Below are 17,352 nucleotides of genomic sequence, written 5' to 3'. Positions count from 1 at the left end.
AAAAGAGATGACGTGGAGCACTTTTCTGCTTTGTCAAAGTTTTTTAAACTCAAGGAGTTCAGAGCACTGCGGCGCAGTGCCAGGTGCCTAGAGTGCAGAAACGTGAGGTGCGTTGTGAGCAAAAAGCTTAATTTTTACTTAAAACAATTACAATGTGATCAGGGCCTAAGAATACTGTTTTTTAAATTGCTGCTGTCTCTGTGACATGTGCACACACAGCCAGCAGCAGCAGTGACCCACTGTTCGACACAATACACTTTTAGGAACGGAGGCCGACACGTGTCAGCAGCAGTGAGGATGTAAATGAAACGGGCTCTGCGGGGACGAAGGGCTGTTGTCAGAGAATGCCACAGCAGGTGAACTGCTGACTTGACCAGCTGACTCCGCTACAAGCTGATTGGCTGTTGAAACAGGTGACGTGCCAATCTAAAACCAGCTGCTGGCGACTTGACAAGCTGGATTGCAGGCCACACTACCAGCCGGCTTGTGTCGAGTTGAGATGGGCCAATACATATCGTTGCAGTGTTATAAAATGGTTTCATCTCGTCGTGAATCTTTGGTCTGAACAGCAAAGTGCATACTGTGAAAGTTGGAGGCACAGACACCAGATCTTTTGCATCTCGTGTTTTAGTATTCTGTGGTTTGAAGCAATCAGTGTGTGGCTAGACGGCTAAACAGATGCAATAATACACAACAAAATCACAAGACATTTCAATAATTTGTCTGTAAGAGGTTAAAAACATTTCACATTGTGTAGCTGAGGGTTTGAGCTGCAGTACAGACACATTTCACAGAGCAATTACACTGCATGAGCCTGTTTTTGCCTCCTACTGAATTTAGCAAACATGCTTTCTGGGGTTCAGTGTGACAGAGAGACAGGGACAGCATGGGGGAGAAGGGTCCTCAGATGAAATGCAATCTGATGTCAGCGTATTGCTGAAGCTTTAAGGTGTCAGGGGTATTATGACATCTGACAAATGAGTGGAATCATACACGCTGATAAAATAGTTAAATAAAATCGTTTTTTTTCATCATTTTTGGTGCTGTATTTTAGGTGTGATAGTCTTTCAGAATTGTTATAATGATCAGTGTTGAATATAATGTTCAATTATGCAGAAGGCGACGAAATGGCGTGCGTGATTTTAAGTTTAAATTTTGTCAGAAAGTCCTAATTTTAAATGATCAAATATAAAAAAGAAAAAAGGGCATACACATATACAAAAAAGAAAATTTGAACCCTGAAGTCTTGGATTGCTGCAAGAGAAAGAGAGAACCACATCAAGTACTCGCAGAGGGGTCACACCTAAAAACACCAACAAGTGTCACTGCTATATTAAAGAGGTAAAAAAAAAAATCTGGGGTTGAAGAGGCCAACCAACTCCCCCATACCTGGGGTGTTGTCCTTATCTGCCAGGCAACAACAGAAGTCATTGTGTTGACACTTCTGGCAAAACATAAAAATATGACACACCGCTACACATCATGGCCACCTGTGTTGTGAAAGAGCTCCACAGCCAAAATTGTGAAGGTAAACACATAAATATTGCGAGTCTATTAATAAGAACTCACAACAAAGCTTTCAAAATGTCCTTATTTCTCAAGGTCAAGGTTGCCTGACCTTATGAGGAGCCTCCTTTCATGAGTACTAGGAGTCAGAGAAGATGAAGGAATGATTCAGAAAAATATCACGAGGCTTTTTCACTGTCACATTTGGCCACAGCAAATCAGACCATGCTGCATGGATTTGTGCTTCCATTACCAGTTTCAGTGTGCTGAGTTGTGTCGAGTTGCACTTGAGATGGACCATCTCCAGAAAGGCCAAAAGACACACGACTGCTTTCAATCAGGTTGCAGTGACGTCAGATTTATTGAGTATTTTGAGTTTTAATATGAGTATCAGTGACGATTCAGCAACATCCTACACCTGGACCTTTAAATAGCCTCCGCTGCTATTGCCACACACAGCAGATATGTCATCAGTCTCAACAGTGTCTCTGTGGGGAAAAAAAAACAAGCCCAGCTTCCTGTTTGGAACAAGAAGACCATGCAGGAGATGAGCATCCAGCGCACATTTGTTCAGTGCTGAAAGTTTAGAAAATTTAAAAACTCTGACAGCAATACAAGAAAATTTCTGACACCAACGTGGCATACAGATAATTGTTCAGCTGGTTCACAAGCACATGGGTATCATCAGTTAAAGACACACCTTCAAGCTGGAAGCGCTGCTGAATGGAGATGCAAATCCCTGCCGCGCTGGGCTGACGCGCCAAGTCAAGTTGAGTTGGGCAAGGCCAGCACATGCTTGGAAATGGGCTATTATTGGGTCATGTTTTGGGTTGGGCCATCCTCACGGCTGTAACCCCTCTAGCTAAGCATCATCCATAACATCTATTACGTCTTGTGTCTTTTCTATATTCTTAATTTTCCCTTTTAGTGCAGCGTTCACCTGTAACAATGAGGTTTAAAAGGTATTTATCCTGTTATTGGACCAAATGTCTCTTTTAGCAATGCTCTCCCCGCTATAGTAGGGAATCCACTGTCTTTCTGGCTTATCTATCAGAAAAGAAATACCGATGTGTAATGTTAGACACAACATGTTTTTAAGTCTCTTACTTGAGACTTGAAAACCACCCTGCAGTAATTGTGTGTCACACTGGACTGTACCTGCAGGTGGAATGAAAACGTCCACTTCAGTGTTATCATTCACACTAGAATTCCAAAAACAACGCATGGATGCGCTGAGTGCACTTCCATTCAGATCACATATTTCTTGCCTCTTTATTCCAAGACAAGCTCATAGATAAATCTCTCTTGATCTGATGAGAATATTCCAGGTTTTAGATGGAGCCTTTCAAGATCACAGTAGGGGGATCCAGCTCAAGACATCTGGACATGGAGCACATGTAAATCCCATCCGTTAATACTCTCTGGGTTGCTGTTACACGAATGGTGAACAAAATCCGGCCCCCCAAAAAATCTCATCAGACAGATGTACGGACCAATGACACTGATAAATCAATGTGACTGTAAGAGACACACACACATACACATACACACACATGCAGAAACCTTTCTTATCAAGGCCTGAAGCCTTTTAGAGTCGTAATCACCTATGGGAGTGTTCGACATGGAACGCCCACCGTGCCTGTGCATTCATTTAAAACACCGCCACCACTACAGAGGCCTGTTACAAACAATGGCAAAGCATTTTGGACCGAATCTAGATGCTAATAAATAAAGTAAAATCCAATTAATATTTTAAGCTAATCATAGCCACAGAGCTGGAGAACACACAAAGACATATTGGAGCCCGCGGGGGGAAGAGGCAGCTTTCTGACTGAAGCTCCCAGCAGACCGAGGTCTCTACTTTTCCTCAGATTTAAATTCAAAAGCTCTTGTTTTAAAGAATGTTCTTATAATCCCAACTGGAGTCATCCATAATTAACCTAGCAAGCTCTCGACAAAAGCAGCACAATCATTTAGTAAATAGATGACAGAAGGGGGGGGGGTGTGAAAAAAATTAATATGGCATCATTACGCGCTGGGGTCGTGTAATGATTCCCTCACACATACATGAAATGTTCATGGCTGCAGAAGCCATTTAAAAATGTCAATGATCCAGCTATAAAAAGCCGGCTCGGGTAATTCTGAATGACTGTGCAAGGTTATTGCTTGTCATCATGCTGGCATCCAAAAACACGAGTTGTTATGAAAGCTATAAGATAATAGGCATGTGTGGTTGGGCGTGTGTGATTACTGCCCTGCTCTTTGGCTGTGTATAGGTAGTGGGGGAGGGGTAGCATTCACATTTCCCACCCAAAGGATGAGCAACGGTGACTGAGGAGAGCTGAGGAAGGTGGGGGGCTGGGGCGGGGGGTGGGGGTGCATCTCCATCCATGCCGTGCGCTATACAGCTCGCTCATTCATAGGAAGGGGGAGCACATACTGGGCCTGTTTTAAGAGATGGAGGGACAGATGCTTGTCCACAGTGTCAAGGCCTCGCTCGCTCTCTCTCTCTCTCTGACAGCACCACCAACTGCCTCCTCTTACATAACCCCCTCCCCCTCTCCAGGCCTGCCTTTATTGGCTTATTTCTCTCTTTTTCAACCTTAGCATTTTCACCCCACTGACTGCTGCTTTTTCCCCCCACCATCATCCATCACACATTCGTTCTCTGTAATTCCAGCTCTTTTTATTCCAACGCAGACCCTCCTGGACTGGATCCCTGAACGCCAGGTTGGAGTTTTTGTGTGGTGGTGCACATTCGCATGATACAGCAAGGCAGCAAGGATCCTTCGAAAGGATAGGAGCAGTCCAGATAGAATTCTGCATGGTGGTTTATCCATTAACAGTGCTGTTTTGACAACATGTGATCTACATGAATCAAGATGCAACATACTAATCACTGTCAGTTGAATGTGGAATACACATGCTGGAAAGGAGCAGGGGAAAATATAAGTGGTAATACTGATGGAGAGTAAAAATCTCCATGTAAGCAATAAATGCTTACATAATCACATCTGCTGTGAGCGTTCAAATGTGTGAAATAAGCCTGATTGGTCCGGAAGAAAAAGGCTTGCAACAGATTTTACACGAACAAGGGGAAAGTGTGAATCTCTTTTTGCCTCCTCAAACCTCTCCTTGGTTGTAGTAATCTGCTAATATCAGCCAGGTTGTGTCTCATATGTTGGGCTCAGCTCAGGGGGATCTCTTCCACTCTGCCACTGAAATTTCAGCCTCCATTTTACCCCCGTGCATCTTCTCACCTTCTCTTCCTCCTACTGCCTCACATTTGTTGGCCAAAGCGCGATCAGACATAAACGGAGGGGCTACAAACAATGCAGCGGCTTCGCTTGCCGCAAATACGAGTTCTACATAGACACATACTCATGCACAGCGAGAACCATTCCTTGAATCTCATGCTCGCCAAGCTACCCTTCCCCCACCCCGAGCTCACTCGCATGCTCGCATACATGCACCTTCCTTAATTAAAGACTGCTTCTGAAGCCGTTCTGACCTTTCATCAACTGTGATTTATAAATACACGTACATAAATGGGGATAATAGAAACAAAATGGAGCGCATGTAAAGAGGCAGTTTCATTCACAGTGTGCGGCATGTATGACAGGCAGCTTTTAGACACAGATTACTGCTGATTCTCTATTTTTTCTGACAACATAATCATTATAGTGTGATCCCTTTGAGCAAAATGGCTTGCTTAAAAAACCAAGGCCGAATAAGAAACGGTGCTGGTATCAGGGATCGATTTCATCATCTCTTCATCGACTCTGAGCTAATGAGACACAACCCTGCAATTAGTTGATCTCTGTGAAATCTATTTCTTACATCTAATGTGCAAACTCAGTATGTGATGAGGGAGCTACCGGCTTGAGAGATTACTTAAAATAATTGCAAACTGCATCTCAGTGCTGCTTCAATGAATGGAAATGCACCATTTTTTTTTGGCCTATGGTAACTGCATCAGCGTAAGCCTTTGACGACATACACTAGGTGTGTTAAATGTATAAGCATTAGTCATCTGCATGAAATCTAAACATGAAGATGATGTCCATGTGTGTGTGTGCAGTGGAACTGGATCAGTCTTGTTCTGTTCCCCTTACTCTGCTTCCAATAGAGGAACCACAGTCAACAAATGGGAAACTGAGGGCTTGAGATGAATACTAAATATGAATTCTCTTTCATAAAGCGACAGCTCATACATGTTGGTCTCTGTTTTACTACAGCAGCAGCTCATCTGATCCCAGTCCTCCCCTGCCAGGCCTCACAGGCCCCAGCTATATAACAGAGTAAGGAAGATGAGTTACCTGGTCATACCACTCCCGGTTGGTACAGGTGCACTCAGGCCACCATCCTCCTTGTCCACTGGAGTTGTTGCCGTTTACTTTGGGGCCACCCTTGGATTGGCCCTTTGGGTTGGGGCCTCCAGGGCCCCCACCAGACATAATCTTGCCCTTACTTCTCCCCAAAGTGCCCCCTCCTCCTCCCATGCTTCCACCTCCCCCTGAGGCCGGAGGGGGTAAGGTCTGGCCTCCCCCGTACCCAGGCGGGTATCCATAGGGCTCGGCCTGCCAGTCTCCTCCATACGACGGGGCGTCCATCCTACGCAGGGCAGCCATACGGGTCACTTCATAACATTCTGGGCACTTGCAGCAGTGGTGGTGTTTGTGCATGCTGGCTGTGCTGGCTGGGGCTGACGCTGAGCTGAGCGGCGTGGCACTCTGTCTCTGCTGCCTCCTCAGATCTCACACAGCACGCTGTGATCGGCTCACAGAGCGCTAATGCCGACGGAAATAACACTAATCACAGGAATTTCTACAGATTTTCCCTTTTTCGTCAAATCCTGTCACTCTCCGCTTTATTCCTCTCGGACGTAGAAAAAAAAAAAGATCAGGAGGGACGGGAAGCAGCAACAGGAAAACAAAAATACAAAATGGGCACGTAGTCTTTGTCCTCTTGACGTAGAAGATCAAAGGAAATATTCAAAATATTGTATACGACCACACAATCAGAGACCAGCCCCGATGATAGAAATTTCCTCTTGCTTCTCTTGGTTCACAGTGATACGCATATAAATTCATAGATATATATATATTCTTTTGTTTATATATCATATATATTTACACACACAAATACATATAAAAATATTAATATAAACAGACAAGCACAAATACAGTTATGTACAGGGATAAATGTATATATATATATAAATATCTATATGCGTGTGTACAAATATATATATAGATATATAAACAATATGTATAAATAAATGATATCCGCAGATGAAAATCTTCCTCTGTTAATTCTTGGTATCTTCCTGCTCTGTCAAAATCTCACGTTTTTCCTCCTGCGTTGAAAAGCGTTGTCTTTCTCTCTCTGTCTCTTTTCTCAGCCTGCAGAGAGGAGCTGAGCACTGGATCGCCTCTCAGCCAGCTTGCCCTAGATGTGGATTATTCAGAGGGATGCAAGCAAGCAAGAGGGAGATGGAGAGCGAGAGACACAGAGAGAGAGGGACGGAGAGAGAGAGAAGCAGGGAGGGAGGGGGAGAGAGCGATACGTAGCAGCATCCCTCCAGCACCTCAGCCCTGACAGCCACAGCCAATCAACTGGCAGCGCTGCCATCAGCAGCAGCAGCACCAACAGGACTGAGTGCTTCACTAGCTGCTCTTAAAGGGGCTGCGGCAGCTCAACCTCACTGCTGCCTGCCTTGGGTGAAAAGGTGCTGCTTCACAAATCAAGGCACAATGAAAGCGTTGTATTTGCCTATTTCCTCAGTACAAAGGTCAGGAAGTCGTAGTCTGCAGCCTGCCAGCGCCGACCCTCAACCCTGATCCACCGATTGAGAGTCTGATCCACGTTTTTCATCAGACCAATGCAGCCAAAATCCAACTTACAGTGAGCACCCCTGTCCCTCCGACTGGTCACTGGTCACCTCCTCGGTCATCTCTAGTTCAGCTTCACAGCTTACTTGTGCACGTCTTTCGCGAACCTCGGGCTCTGTGTCACAGCACACATCTGTAAATAATCTCACAATGGAAGCAGGTGTAGCAGATGAAAATCCTTTTTTCCTCCTGGGTATCACTAGACCTGTCCCTCAACAGTGATGCCTTTGAATCACGCTGCATTACTTTACATCACTCTCTACCCCTCTTCCTTTCTTTTAGTATTACTACTAGCAAAGCAGCACTGCTGCCGCTGAATTAATTTTATTGTTAAGTCCTGCCCATGTGCAGGATCGGGTCAAAATAAGCATAGTGAGAGGAAAAGCTGCACTCCCCGAGCCTTGTTTAAGAACCATAGGGGAAATATTTTATGTTCACAATGATGACATCAACACATGTGTACAAAACCAACAAGATTACACGCTTGGGCTTTCGAGTGGGTGGAGGAAGAGATTGAGAGTGAGAATGTGTGAGGTGGGGGGGGGGACGACGACTATATAGCTTTCATGTATCTGTGGCAGTTATAGTTTCAGTAATGCGATTGGACTGCCTGTGAACCGTTGTGCAGGCTTATGAATGTGTGGATTGATCACAGCTAGATATAAAGTATCCTGACACTGAGGGTGTAGGTTTATTTTTTTAGAGAGCTAAAGGGAATGTTACAGTGTCGCCATTAAAGCCCTGCATATATGCATTATTAATGAAATGTGACGGGGAACAGAGCTGGGTGTGTCTGCATGGGGGAGAGAGTGTATTTGTACATAGTCTGCATGTTACAGTGCTCATACATGAATGCTAGTGCCTGTTTTTGCTTTGACTAACATATAAGACACAGTGACTTTAAATCATGTGTATATTAATGTGCATCTGTGCAACCTTTCTGTTACACTGAGCAGGATTTCAGGGCGAGGGCAGACTGCATTGTGTTGCAGCCCTACCAGGAGGCACACACAGCAGGCTCACTGAAAATTACATGCAACAGTAACTCACTTCATTATGATGATATTCTTTCACTGTAACCGACAGAGATTTGCCAAGCAGAGAGCAACAAAAAAAAAAAAAAAAGAGGAGCAACTTGGGCATCTTTAAACAGAGGCTAGAAACCACTGAATGCCTCAAGTTAGATTGTCGGATGCAGCCACAAACCCTGCTGAAGCCAATCAGAACGGCGAGGCGGGGCTTCCACGCAGCGGCTTGAAAGGACGATGTAAGCATATCGATCACAGCACACATGACCGAGCACATGTTGCAACCATCCTTCTCAAGCCTCGCTCCGTCTCTCTTATAAACTGTCCTCATCGCATTCACCACACAGAGGGTTTGCAGTGTAAAAAAAAAAAAAACATACTGTACGGCACAAAATGAAGGAATGAAGCAGGATACACATGATAGAGGCAGGGGAAACAGACAGAGAAAGATCCCCTGTGCTAAATGGACACAGATATGTCATCTGTATGGGTGGGCGTGTACATAAGCACACACATCTCCCTGATATGAACTAGACGTATTTTGTCCCTCCAGGGGAAAGAAACCTCTCCCTTTAAATATTACATAATATAAAATATATAAAGAATTTGGTAGGTCTTTTTTAGAGCCAATCAATCGCTGGTTTTCTGTATCACAAGGAGAGCAGGAAGAGGAATACAGGAAGTTAATATGCACTAATCACATCCGAGCTATTACAGGAAAGAAAAGGTCTTGAAGGTTAATGTAGTGTTGGTGTACATGTCGTGGAAGACAGCTCCGTTTTCAAGGTAATTTAGTGGAGAAAGACAGCTAGACATTCTGTTTGAATTCCTCTTAACCTCAGCTTCTTTAATAGTGAACATTTCAGTATAGAAATCAGTACGTGTAATCAAGGCAACTGCAACCTTACACAGACGGCATTAAACCCACATTAGTACAATGTAGTGTAATCAAACACCACAGCCCTGCAGTAAACACAACCTTTGTGCAGATTATGTCAAATATTTGTCGCGACTGCACAGCCTAAGTTTTGGTTCGACTCAATTAAACTATTATTTTTCAGGTTTGTTGTTTGCAGCGTCCTTGTATTAGATTACACGATATTGTCAAATTTAATCTGCAGTTTATAACATCATAAAGCTGTCACCTATATAAGATTAGCTTTTTCATTTGTGACACAGTGCCAAGCCGAAAAAGCAATATTCAGTTACCGGCACTTCTTTAGTGGCTGGACATAAATACCAGAGATGGAGAGAATGTAAAACTATCAAAGAAATGCGGTTTAGTTTACCTCCTAACATGTGGACACAGGCGTTCTGCTCTCAAAGAGGCGAGAAAAACATTTTTGTCATAATTACTGAAACAGTGAATTGTCACAAACACAGAAACAACACTTCACAGCAGGGTGTGATTGAACTGTTAGCTTGTAATTACACTCTGACTCTTACCAAATTTAATAACTATCCTGGAGGAAATACAACAAGAACAACTCTGCTTTGGTAAACCCAGATGAATAGCTATGCTGTCGGCCTCATGGCAGTATAAAAAAGAGACACTGCTCTAGCATGTATCGATGCACAAGTAGTATATGTGTGTATACATTCATGCATGAGTGAGATGTGTTTGTGTATGTGGTCCTTGATAAATATTGCTCCCAATTAAACTGCTCGGACTGGAGAGGCTCAACAGCATTAGGTGATTTATCTTGTGAAATGAAAGCGGTAACCTCTGACCTCCTGTTGACTGTTGAAAAAGATGGACCTGTGATTTATGGCATGAACGAGGAAATTATCCTGCGTTTTTCAACAGAGATGCTTCTAACCGCATCCCACCTTGCAGCTCCCCCAACACTATCAGCTCAGCATCAGCCTGCACGGCCCTTATTACATAAACCCACCTGGACACCCTGTAACACACACACACATAGACTCACACACGCACACATGCTATCGTAATGAGCATTACAACCCCCCCAACCACAGCACACACCATGTATTGAGCTTTTCAGTCATTTCTAGGCATTTCTCAGAGAAGCTGTGCGACTACTCCTTTGTCACCTGACCGGATGCAGCACCATAAAAGGACAGTCGGTAGTGAGGCAGTCTTAAAGAGGCAGCTCCATATCAGTACGTACTAAGCTGCTCTACTGTAGCCTTAACTAACTGCAAGAGGGGGGTGAGGAAGCAAGTCTTAAAAGTCTCTCTCAGGCATTGATGCATCTTAGCAGAATCCACTTGTTTCCTCCACGTATTGAAAGGATTAAATCTTTAGGTGAATCTTAACAGTGACAGCTTCCACTGCTCAGTGAATCATGGCTTTGTGAAGTGTGAATGTGCAAGAGGAGTGGGGGAGGTTTGTGCATGGCAAAGGGACAGAGACCCCAAGACAGAAAACTGAAAAGACACTCATCAGTCCTGTACTAAAAGGCAATGTAATCTGCTGAGGAGCCTCCACAATGCTCTCCCAGCGATACAGACGCAGAAAACAAAGGCTAAACGGCTAAGACTCCTATTAATAGGCCTCAGTGGCAGAGAACAGCTGCTGCTTCACCACACACACCAAACACAGTACCTCCAACTGATGGAGTAATGAGAGAGAGAAGCATACACACGGAGCAAAATGAGGAATACAAGATGGCAAGAGTGGGAGATTGTATCAGAGCTGCGTGGCTAAGGAACAGCATTTTAGATTTTGTACATGCAGAAGCAGAAAGAAAGAGAGCTATGAAACGGGGTGCAAGCAGGAGATTAAGAGATGAGCCGGAAACTGACAGGAAGGCGAAGGCAGTTGATAGAATATAATGAAGGTGTTGCAGGTTCACGACAGACGCCACAACCGTAGAGAAACGAAGCTAAGGTGCCCTATGTGTGGGCAGAAATGCGATGACTAGAGGGGGCATTACTGAAGCATGGTGCTGAACAGAAGGGGGGAATAAAAATAGAGAGAAGAAAATAGAGAGATGGCGAGGAAAACGGCAAAGTGCTCATGTGTCCGCGAGTGTATGGGAATGCAAAATAAACTCTGTGTAATTACCCGTTCACCTTGTCACAGAGAGCAACGCATGTGAAATCAGTGTGCTTGCTGAGTGTGCATCATCACGATTGTGCTCGATGCGTGCACAGTGTAAAAAAGCGGAGCAGAAAGAGAGAGATGGAGAGGGAGAAAGAAAAAAAAACAACAAAACAAAGACACGAATTAAAAGAGGAATGAAAAAGACAGGATGAAAAACAGAGAAGCGAGGAGAGAGATAGATAGAGAGAGTCAGAGCAGTCTGTAGGGATGCAGGCGGGGGAGGAATGTGGTTTCCATGGCAACCCGAGGAAGGCTGAGCTCTGGGTGTCCGTTCCAGCTCTGCACTGCACCGGCCCTCGCCTCTCAGCCGCCTTGCTCGCTCTCTCTCCAGCCTCCCCCACTATATCTCTCGTCTCTACACCCCCCCTTTCACTCCCTCCCTCCCGTTCCCTGCGCCTCCTCTGCTCCCTCACCTCCCTCCTTCATGTGATAGAGGGAGTCACACTCACACACACACACACACACACACACACACACGCACGCACGCACACAGCCAGCTTCATATTATCCAGAGTCAACCTGTACTGTCACCGTATCCTCATGCAGACATTATCATATGAGCACATTGAATCCATGTGCTTACAGCCTGCATCTCCCTCTCTTTTACCCCCTCCAACCCCCCCCGATCCTCACACCTCCACCCTCCACCCCCCCACCCACTGCACTAGTTCTGGGCTCAGCTGAAAAGCCAACGCCTGCGGCCACTGTGCTGCCATGTGCCACTGGCCGTGTTGTAATGGGGAAGGCATGTGAACACAAGGGCTTTTAACCGTACTGAGGAACACATTTAGCCTATGAGACATGTCTCTGTCATGACTGCTGCTCATGTAAGCAGCAGGTTGACCACCACTCTTAAAGAAAATTGTTTTATATTTTGGGAAATATGCTTATTCCCTTTCATGCCAAGAGTTGGGTGAAAAGATCAATAGCGCTCTCATGTCTCTGCGCTAAATATAAAGCTAGAGCCGGCAGGTGGTTAGCTTAGCTTAGCTTGTCATAAAGACTAGAAACAGAGGGACACAGTTAGCCTAAAGCAACAAAGGTTACGCTCAAATTACAAGCAAATGTGGCCCATATCTGATTTTTTTTTTTTTGCTCCCATGTAACACAGATCTGATTTTTTGCAGTGTGGTGTGGACAATCAGATCTGATCCACTTTTATATTTGGTCCTAAATTCGATAGATATCCGATTACTGCCCATGTGACTGCGAGAGAATGGTCATATATGCATTGATGTGTGGATTTCCCATATATCCATGTTTTTTCCACATCATACTTCACTGTGCAGGTGCAGATCAGTCACTATACAGTATTGAAGTCGTCTGTTCAAAGTACAGAGGGCCGCTGTATCCAAACCATTGGCTGCCCTAGTCGCGAGCCAATAGAGCCAAACACTTTCTTGCGGGATAGTTTACTCAGATGCCGTGACAGCCTTGTCATGAGGGCCCAACAGAAACATTGAAATGTAGCCCTTGGCATTGAAAGATTTGGAAAAACTGCTATGTCATGCATTTTTCCAACAATGGAAAAATACCTGTTCTACTACACAGATACGACAGTGGTATAAATCCCAAAATGTTGAATTATTCCTTTAAATTTCTGATCTTAGACACAGAGCAGCAGCAAGAGCCTCGACATGGTAAACCATAAACCAGTACATTAGGGTTTAAGTGATTTACAGCTGCAGGTAAAGACAGATATGACAAAATATTTATAAAGTGTCACATAATTAATGTCCAGGTATGATTAAAAGCCTAAATACTATTAATTACTATGATCTTTCTGAGCATAATAGATGCAAATTATCATGTAGGTGTTGACAGGCTGAAGAAAAACTTAATCGCATATGTTTATTTTTAGCATCAAATATTAACATCACAACAATCAACACGGATAATTAGCACCTTCAATCTATTTAAACTGATCAAACAAATCTCTAGAAATCAATTACTGGATTCCGAGGACTGCTTTGTGATTAAGCAGTCATGTGTCAACAACAATAAAATGTTCCACAGGTTATCAACCTTTAAGAACAGGAACACGTTTGTTTGTTTTTTTATGATGCCGGGGCACTTCTGTGATTTCTCTTAATATCATCAGGTTCATTTAGATCTGCCTCTGTTAGTAGCAGCTGCCTTTTCTGGTGCTTGTATAGACTCTGAGGAGACAATGTATTCAGGAGACTCCTGGGAAACTAATTTTTGCTTTGCTTTACTCACCTTTGGCATGTCGACATGAGACACAGTCACCAAGCCAGAAACTCGCTCCACTTTGTGAGGGCTCCTCCTGCTGGTCACTCGCACCCGAGACACACCCTCCTCCTCCTGGTCCTGTGGGACATGGGGGAATACAATCTTAAAAAAAAATAAAATAATAATAAACCCTCCTCAGAGCATACTTGTGGATAACAAAGATGACAATTACTACCAACATCCTTAACGGAGTAGTTCAACATTTGGGGGAAATTTGTTTTCTTGTTTACAGATGGATAAGAAAATTGATACTGATCGAGTCACACCTTGAGAATTAATTTTAAAAACTTCATTCAGCAAACAGAATATTTTTACACAGAAGGGAACACCTTCATAAAGGCAATAAGTATTACGCAATAAAAATAATGTGAAATCCAGGGCTTAGCTTTGTGATTTGGACATAATGGTACTACATGAGAAGGTAGTCTGTACATTTAATATAAAGCTAGAACCAGCAGGTTTCTTTTTTATTCTTTAATGCTAATCAGTGCTAATTTTTAGGAGTCATTCTCTACACCACTCTGTAGGGAATTACATGCTGGAGTTATCTCTTGGTCTGTCACAGAGACTTTCTGGAGCTTTACAAGTATATAGTTTCCTTAGAGCTTTACCAAGACTCTTGGAAGTCACTGAACATCGCCAGGCAAGCTGTTTCCAGTCTTTGTGCTAAGCTAAGCTAAGCTAACCAGCTGCTGGCTCCGTCTTTGTATATAAAGCCCACAAATTTGCAGAAGTCAGCTAGCCTAACCTAGCATAAATACTGGAAACAGGGGGAAACAGTTAGCGTGGCTCTGTCCAAAGGAGTCAAAACCCACCTACCAACAGGTCTAAAGCTCATTAATTAGTATGATATATCTTGCTGGTTTATTTGTACACAGTGGGCTATTTCCAGAAGGCTACTGTGCCCAGCCAAGAAATAGCATGACACATAACCCCTTGTAAAACCACAATGTGTATATTTTACATCAGGTAACATGTGAATTAGTGGGTTTTAGTGGTGCTAGTAGGCAGTTTGTTAACTCTGGACAGAGCCAGGCTAGCTGTTAGCCTCTGTTTTGATTGTTTTTGCTACGCTAAGCTAACTGGCAGCAACTCCATATTTAATAGACAAATGAGAGCGATATCAATCTTCTCATAACTGTTGGCAAGAAAGCATGTATGCTTATTTCCTTTAGTGTTGTTAACAATCAGCTCTTTTTAGTGGGGCTGCACAATTAATAACAATATCAAAATGGCAATATTGCAGGAGCTGCAATTTCTGACAAAAGTAAGATATGTCACAATATTCTATTATGAATAAACGTTTTGGTGCGGCCTACGTATCATATACCAGAAATAAGAGAACATACGTGTTTGGTACAGACCCCAGGAAAAAAATCACATCATCATCACCACCATCTCTACCATTCCCCCTAAAATCGCTTCCAAATAATCATATTATTGCTTTTGCATGTTGAGCAGCCTTACATTAGAACACTACAAATAAAGACGAGCTAGTCCAAACATATAAATGAGCATGGCTAAGGAAACTGTACTGTAGTGAAAGGAGAGTAATTTGCACAGTCAAAAGTTTAAAAATAACAGTGCTGAACAGCACACACCAACACAGTGCTAATTGTTGTGGAAACAGTCACCTACCAAAGCAACACAGAATTGGACTGAGTGGTTCACTCCACCCACATCTATGACAAATGCCAATTAAATATTAGCAGCAAACCTGTACCTAATCAAACAGAAGTGAACACAGCCTCACCGTGAACAGGGATACACAGTAGCAGCAGCCTACCTGACATTCTCTGAGTTTATTCCCACAGTTTAAACCACACAGAGCCTTAACTGACAGCAGAGGGCAGCCTTCAGAGCACGCCATCACTGCTGCAAAGTTTGACTAAAAAAAAAAAAGTTTCAGGAGAAAAGGCCCAAAGATTTTCCAAACACGTGGTGCCTTCTCGGTCAGCTGATACCTCCAAATTAAGATGAGAGCTTCTCAAAGACACAAGTGTTAATTTAAATACACACAGCCCAAAGCATGCAGGCAGCTGTTCATGCCCTCACTGCAACTAACAGGAGCAGAGTTGCAAAAACACACAGCACTGTATTTGTCTTGGTTGCTGCACTGGTATGGATCACATATACTATGCCTTACTTCAGTGAGTTTCTTTTTGACGGCTCCGTTCCCACATGGCAGCGCTGACAGGCAGGTCAGCTGACACTGCCAGAGCCAGAGATGCCGCCCCCCCCCCCCCAGCTGCCCGCTCTGTCTTATAGTGGCAGCTAAGAATATGCCCTTTGCACCGTGCACACACATACACTTACAAAACTGTGCAGACATAATTGAAATGAGTCCATCAATTAATAATTTCAAGTCATACAATATTTAAAATGTATGAAATGTTTCTTCTTGGCCATTACTTTTATACTTGTTCCTGGATTTTTACACAGTAAAAAGGTTCCTGCAATCAAAACAGTAATTATTTTCTAATTATGAAATCAACTAGACTTCTAAAACCGGCTTCTGCTCTCACGGCTTCTTTCATTTCTTTTCAAAAGGGAGCTATTCTCCGCTCTCACCTGCTACTCTGCACCAAATCAGGGAATTTGCAGACTCATTTAGTTTCCCTCCCATCCTCCACTCAGGTGACAACATGACTGGAATACCGATGAGCACCTCACTGGGTGTCCATTAAGCAGCTCTCTCCCTCTCAAACTTCCTCGTCTCCCTCTCCAGGACTGTGCCTGGGCCCCACGAGCAGCTGGGATCCAGATAGGGAAGGATGTGGGGAAGGATCAGGAGCCATGCTGCACTGAATTAGAAGCTCCACAGGGTGGATCACAGAATGCACCGAGAAGAGCTTAGGATGGCCAATAAAGTTCAAACCACAGTCACAGTTTGTGGCTTTTCTCCACGGCAGTGACAGATTTTAAAGACATGGCACTGCAATTGACCTCATGCGTTTCTGCATCAAGTGCAACAACTACGTTATTTTGTCTTTTAACATCCTGTCTACACCACTTGTGATCACCTTTACCTGCATTTTATCTAATCTTGTGACACCAAGATGCCTGCTCCGCTGCAGACCACTGTTTGAGACCAGTGAACAACAAAACTGGAAATTATTTCTCAAGTCATTTCTGTGTTTCCAGCAGCTTTTTAGGCAACAAACATTGGTGTCTTTCCGGCAAAGATAGTGCTACAAAAAGCAGATATTCTTTATCAAGACATCGCTGCTCTTCTAGCAGGAAGATTGTGCCCCCAAAACCAGATATTTTTTTAAGTGTTATTTTTTGTGCCTAAACCTGACCACACGTTAATTACAGCAATGTCGAAATATAAAGTTCAACTACATAATAACGTGCAAATGTAACATATCCGAATGAACATACATACATACACAAATGTACAGTGTCAACATTTTTCCAGTAATTGGGATGCAAACCGGTTCTGTAAAATAAAGTTAAGCATGAAAGACTGACAAAGTTGACGGACCATGACAGATTTTATTCTGGCAAAAACTGCCTCTTATTACAGTTGTGCAGTTCCCGTGCACAGCGTTGGGATCAGATCATCATGTTTCAATAGTTAGCCAAAGAGATTGTTAAA

General features: G+C 43.6%; 1 protein-coding gene across 14 annotated transcripts in view; it reads right to left on the bottom strand.

The window, feature by feature from the left end:
• Window positions 1–17,352, bottom strand: part of dlg3 (discs, large homolog 3 (Drosophila)) — a 106,170-nt gene that overhangs the window by 72,109 nt on the left and 16,709 nt on the right. For 10 of the 14 annotated variants that reach the window (XM_049585067.1, XM_049585074.1, XM_049585073.1 and 7 more), the window contains one exon: window positions 13,719–13,829. In XM_049585067.1, the coding sequence (XP_049441024.1) occupies window positions 13,719–13,829 (111 nt within the window). Of the gene's footprint in view, window positions 1–5,825; window positions 6,980–13,718; window positions 13,830–17,352 lie in introns of those variants that run through there. The other 4 variants (XM_049585078.1, XM_049585075.1, XM_049585076.1 and 1 more) reach the window with 2 other exon arrangements.

This window comes from Epinephelus fuscoguttatus, linkage group LG9 (assembly GCF_011397635.1).
Source record: "Epinephelus fuscoguttatus linkage group LG9, E.fuscoguttatus.final_Chr_v1".
Taxonomy (NCBI): domain Eukaryota; kingdom Metazoa; phylum Chordata; class Actinopteri; order Perciformes; family Serranidae; genus Epinephelus; species Epinephelus fuscoguttatus.
Note: the sequence above shows the minus strand (reverse complement) of the source record. Positions and strands in the feature narration are given on the sequence as shown.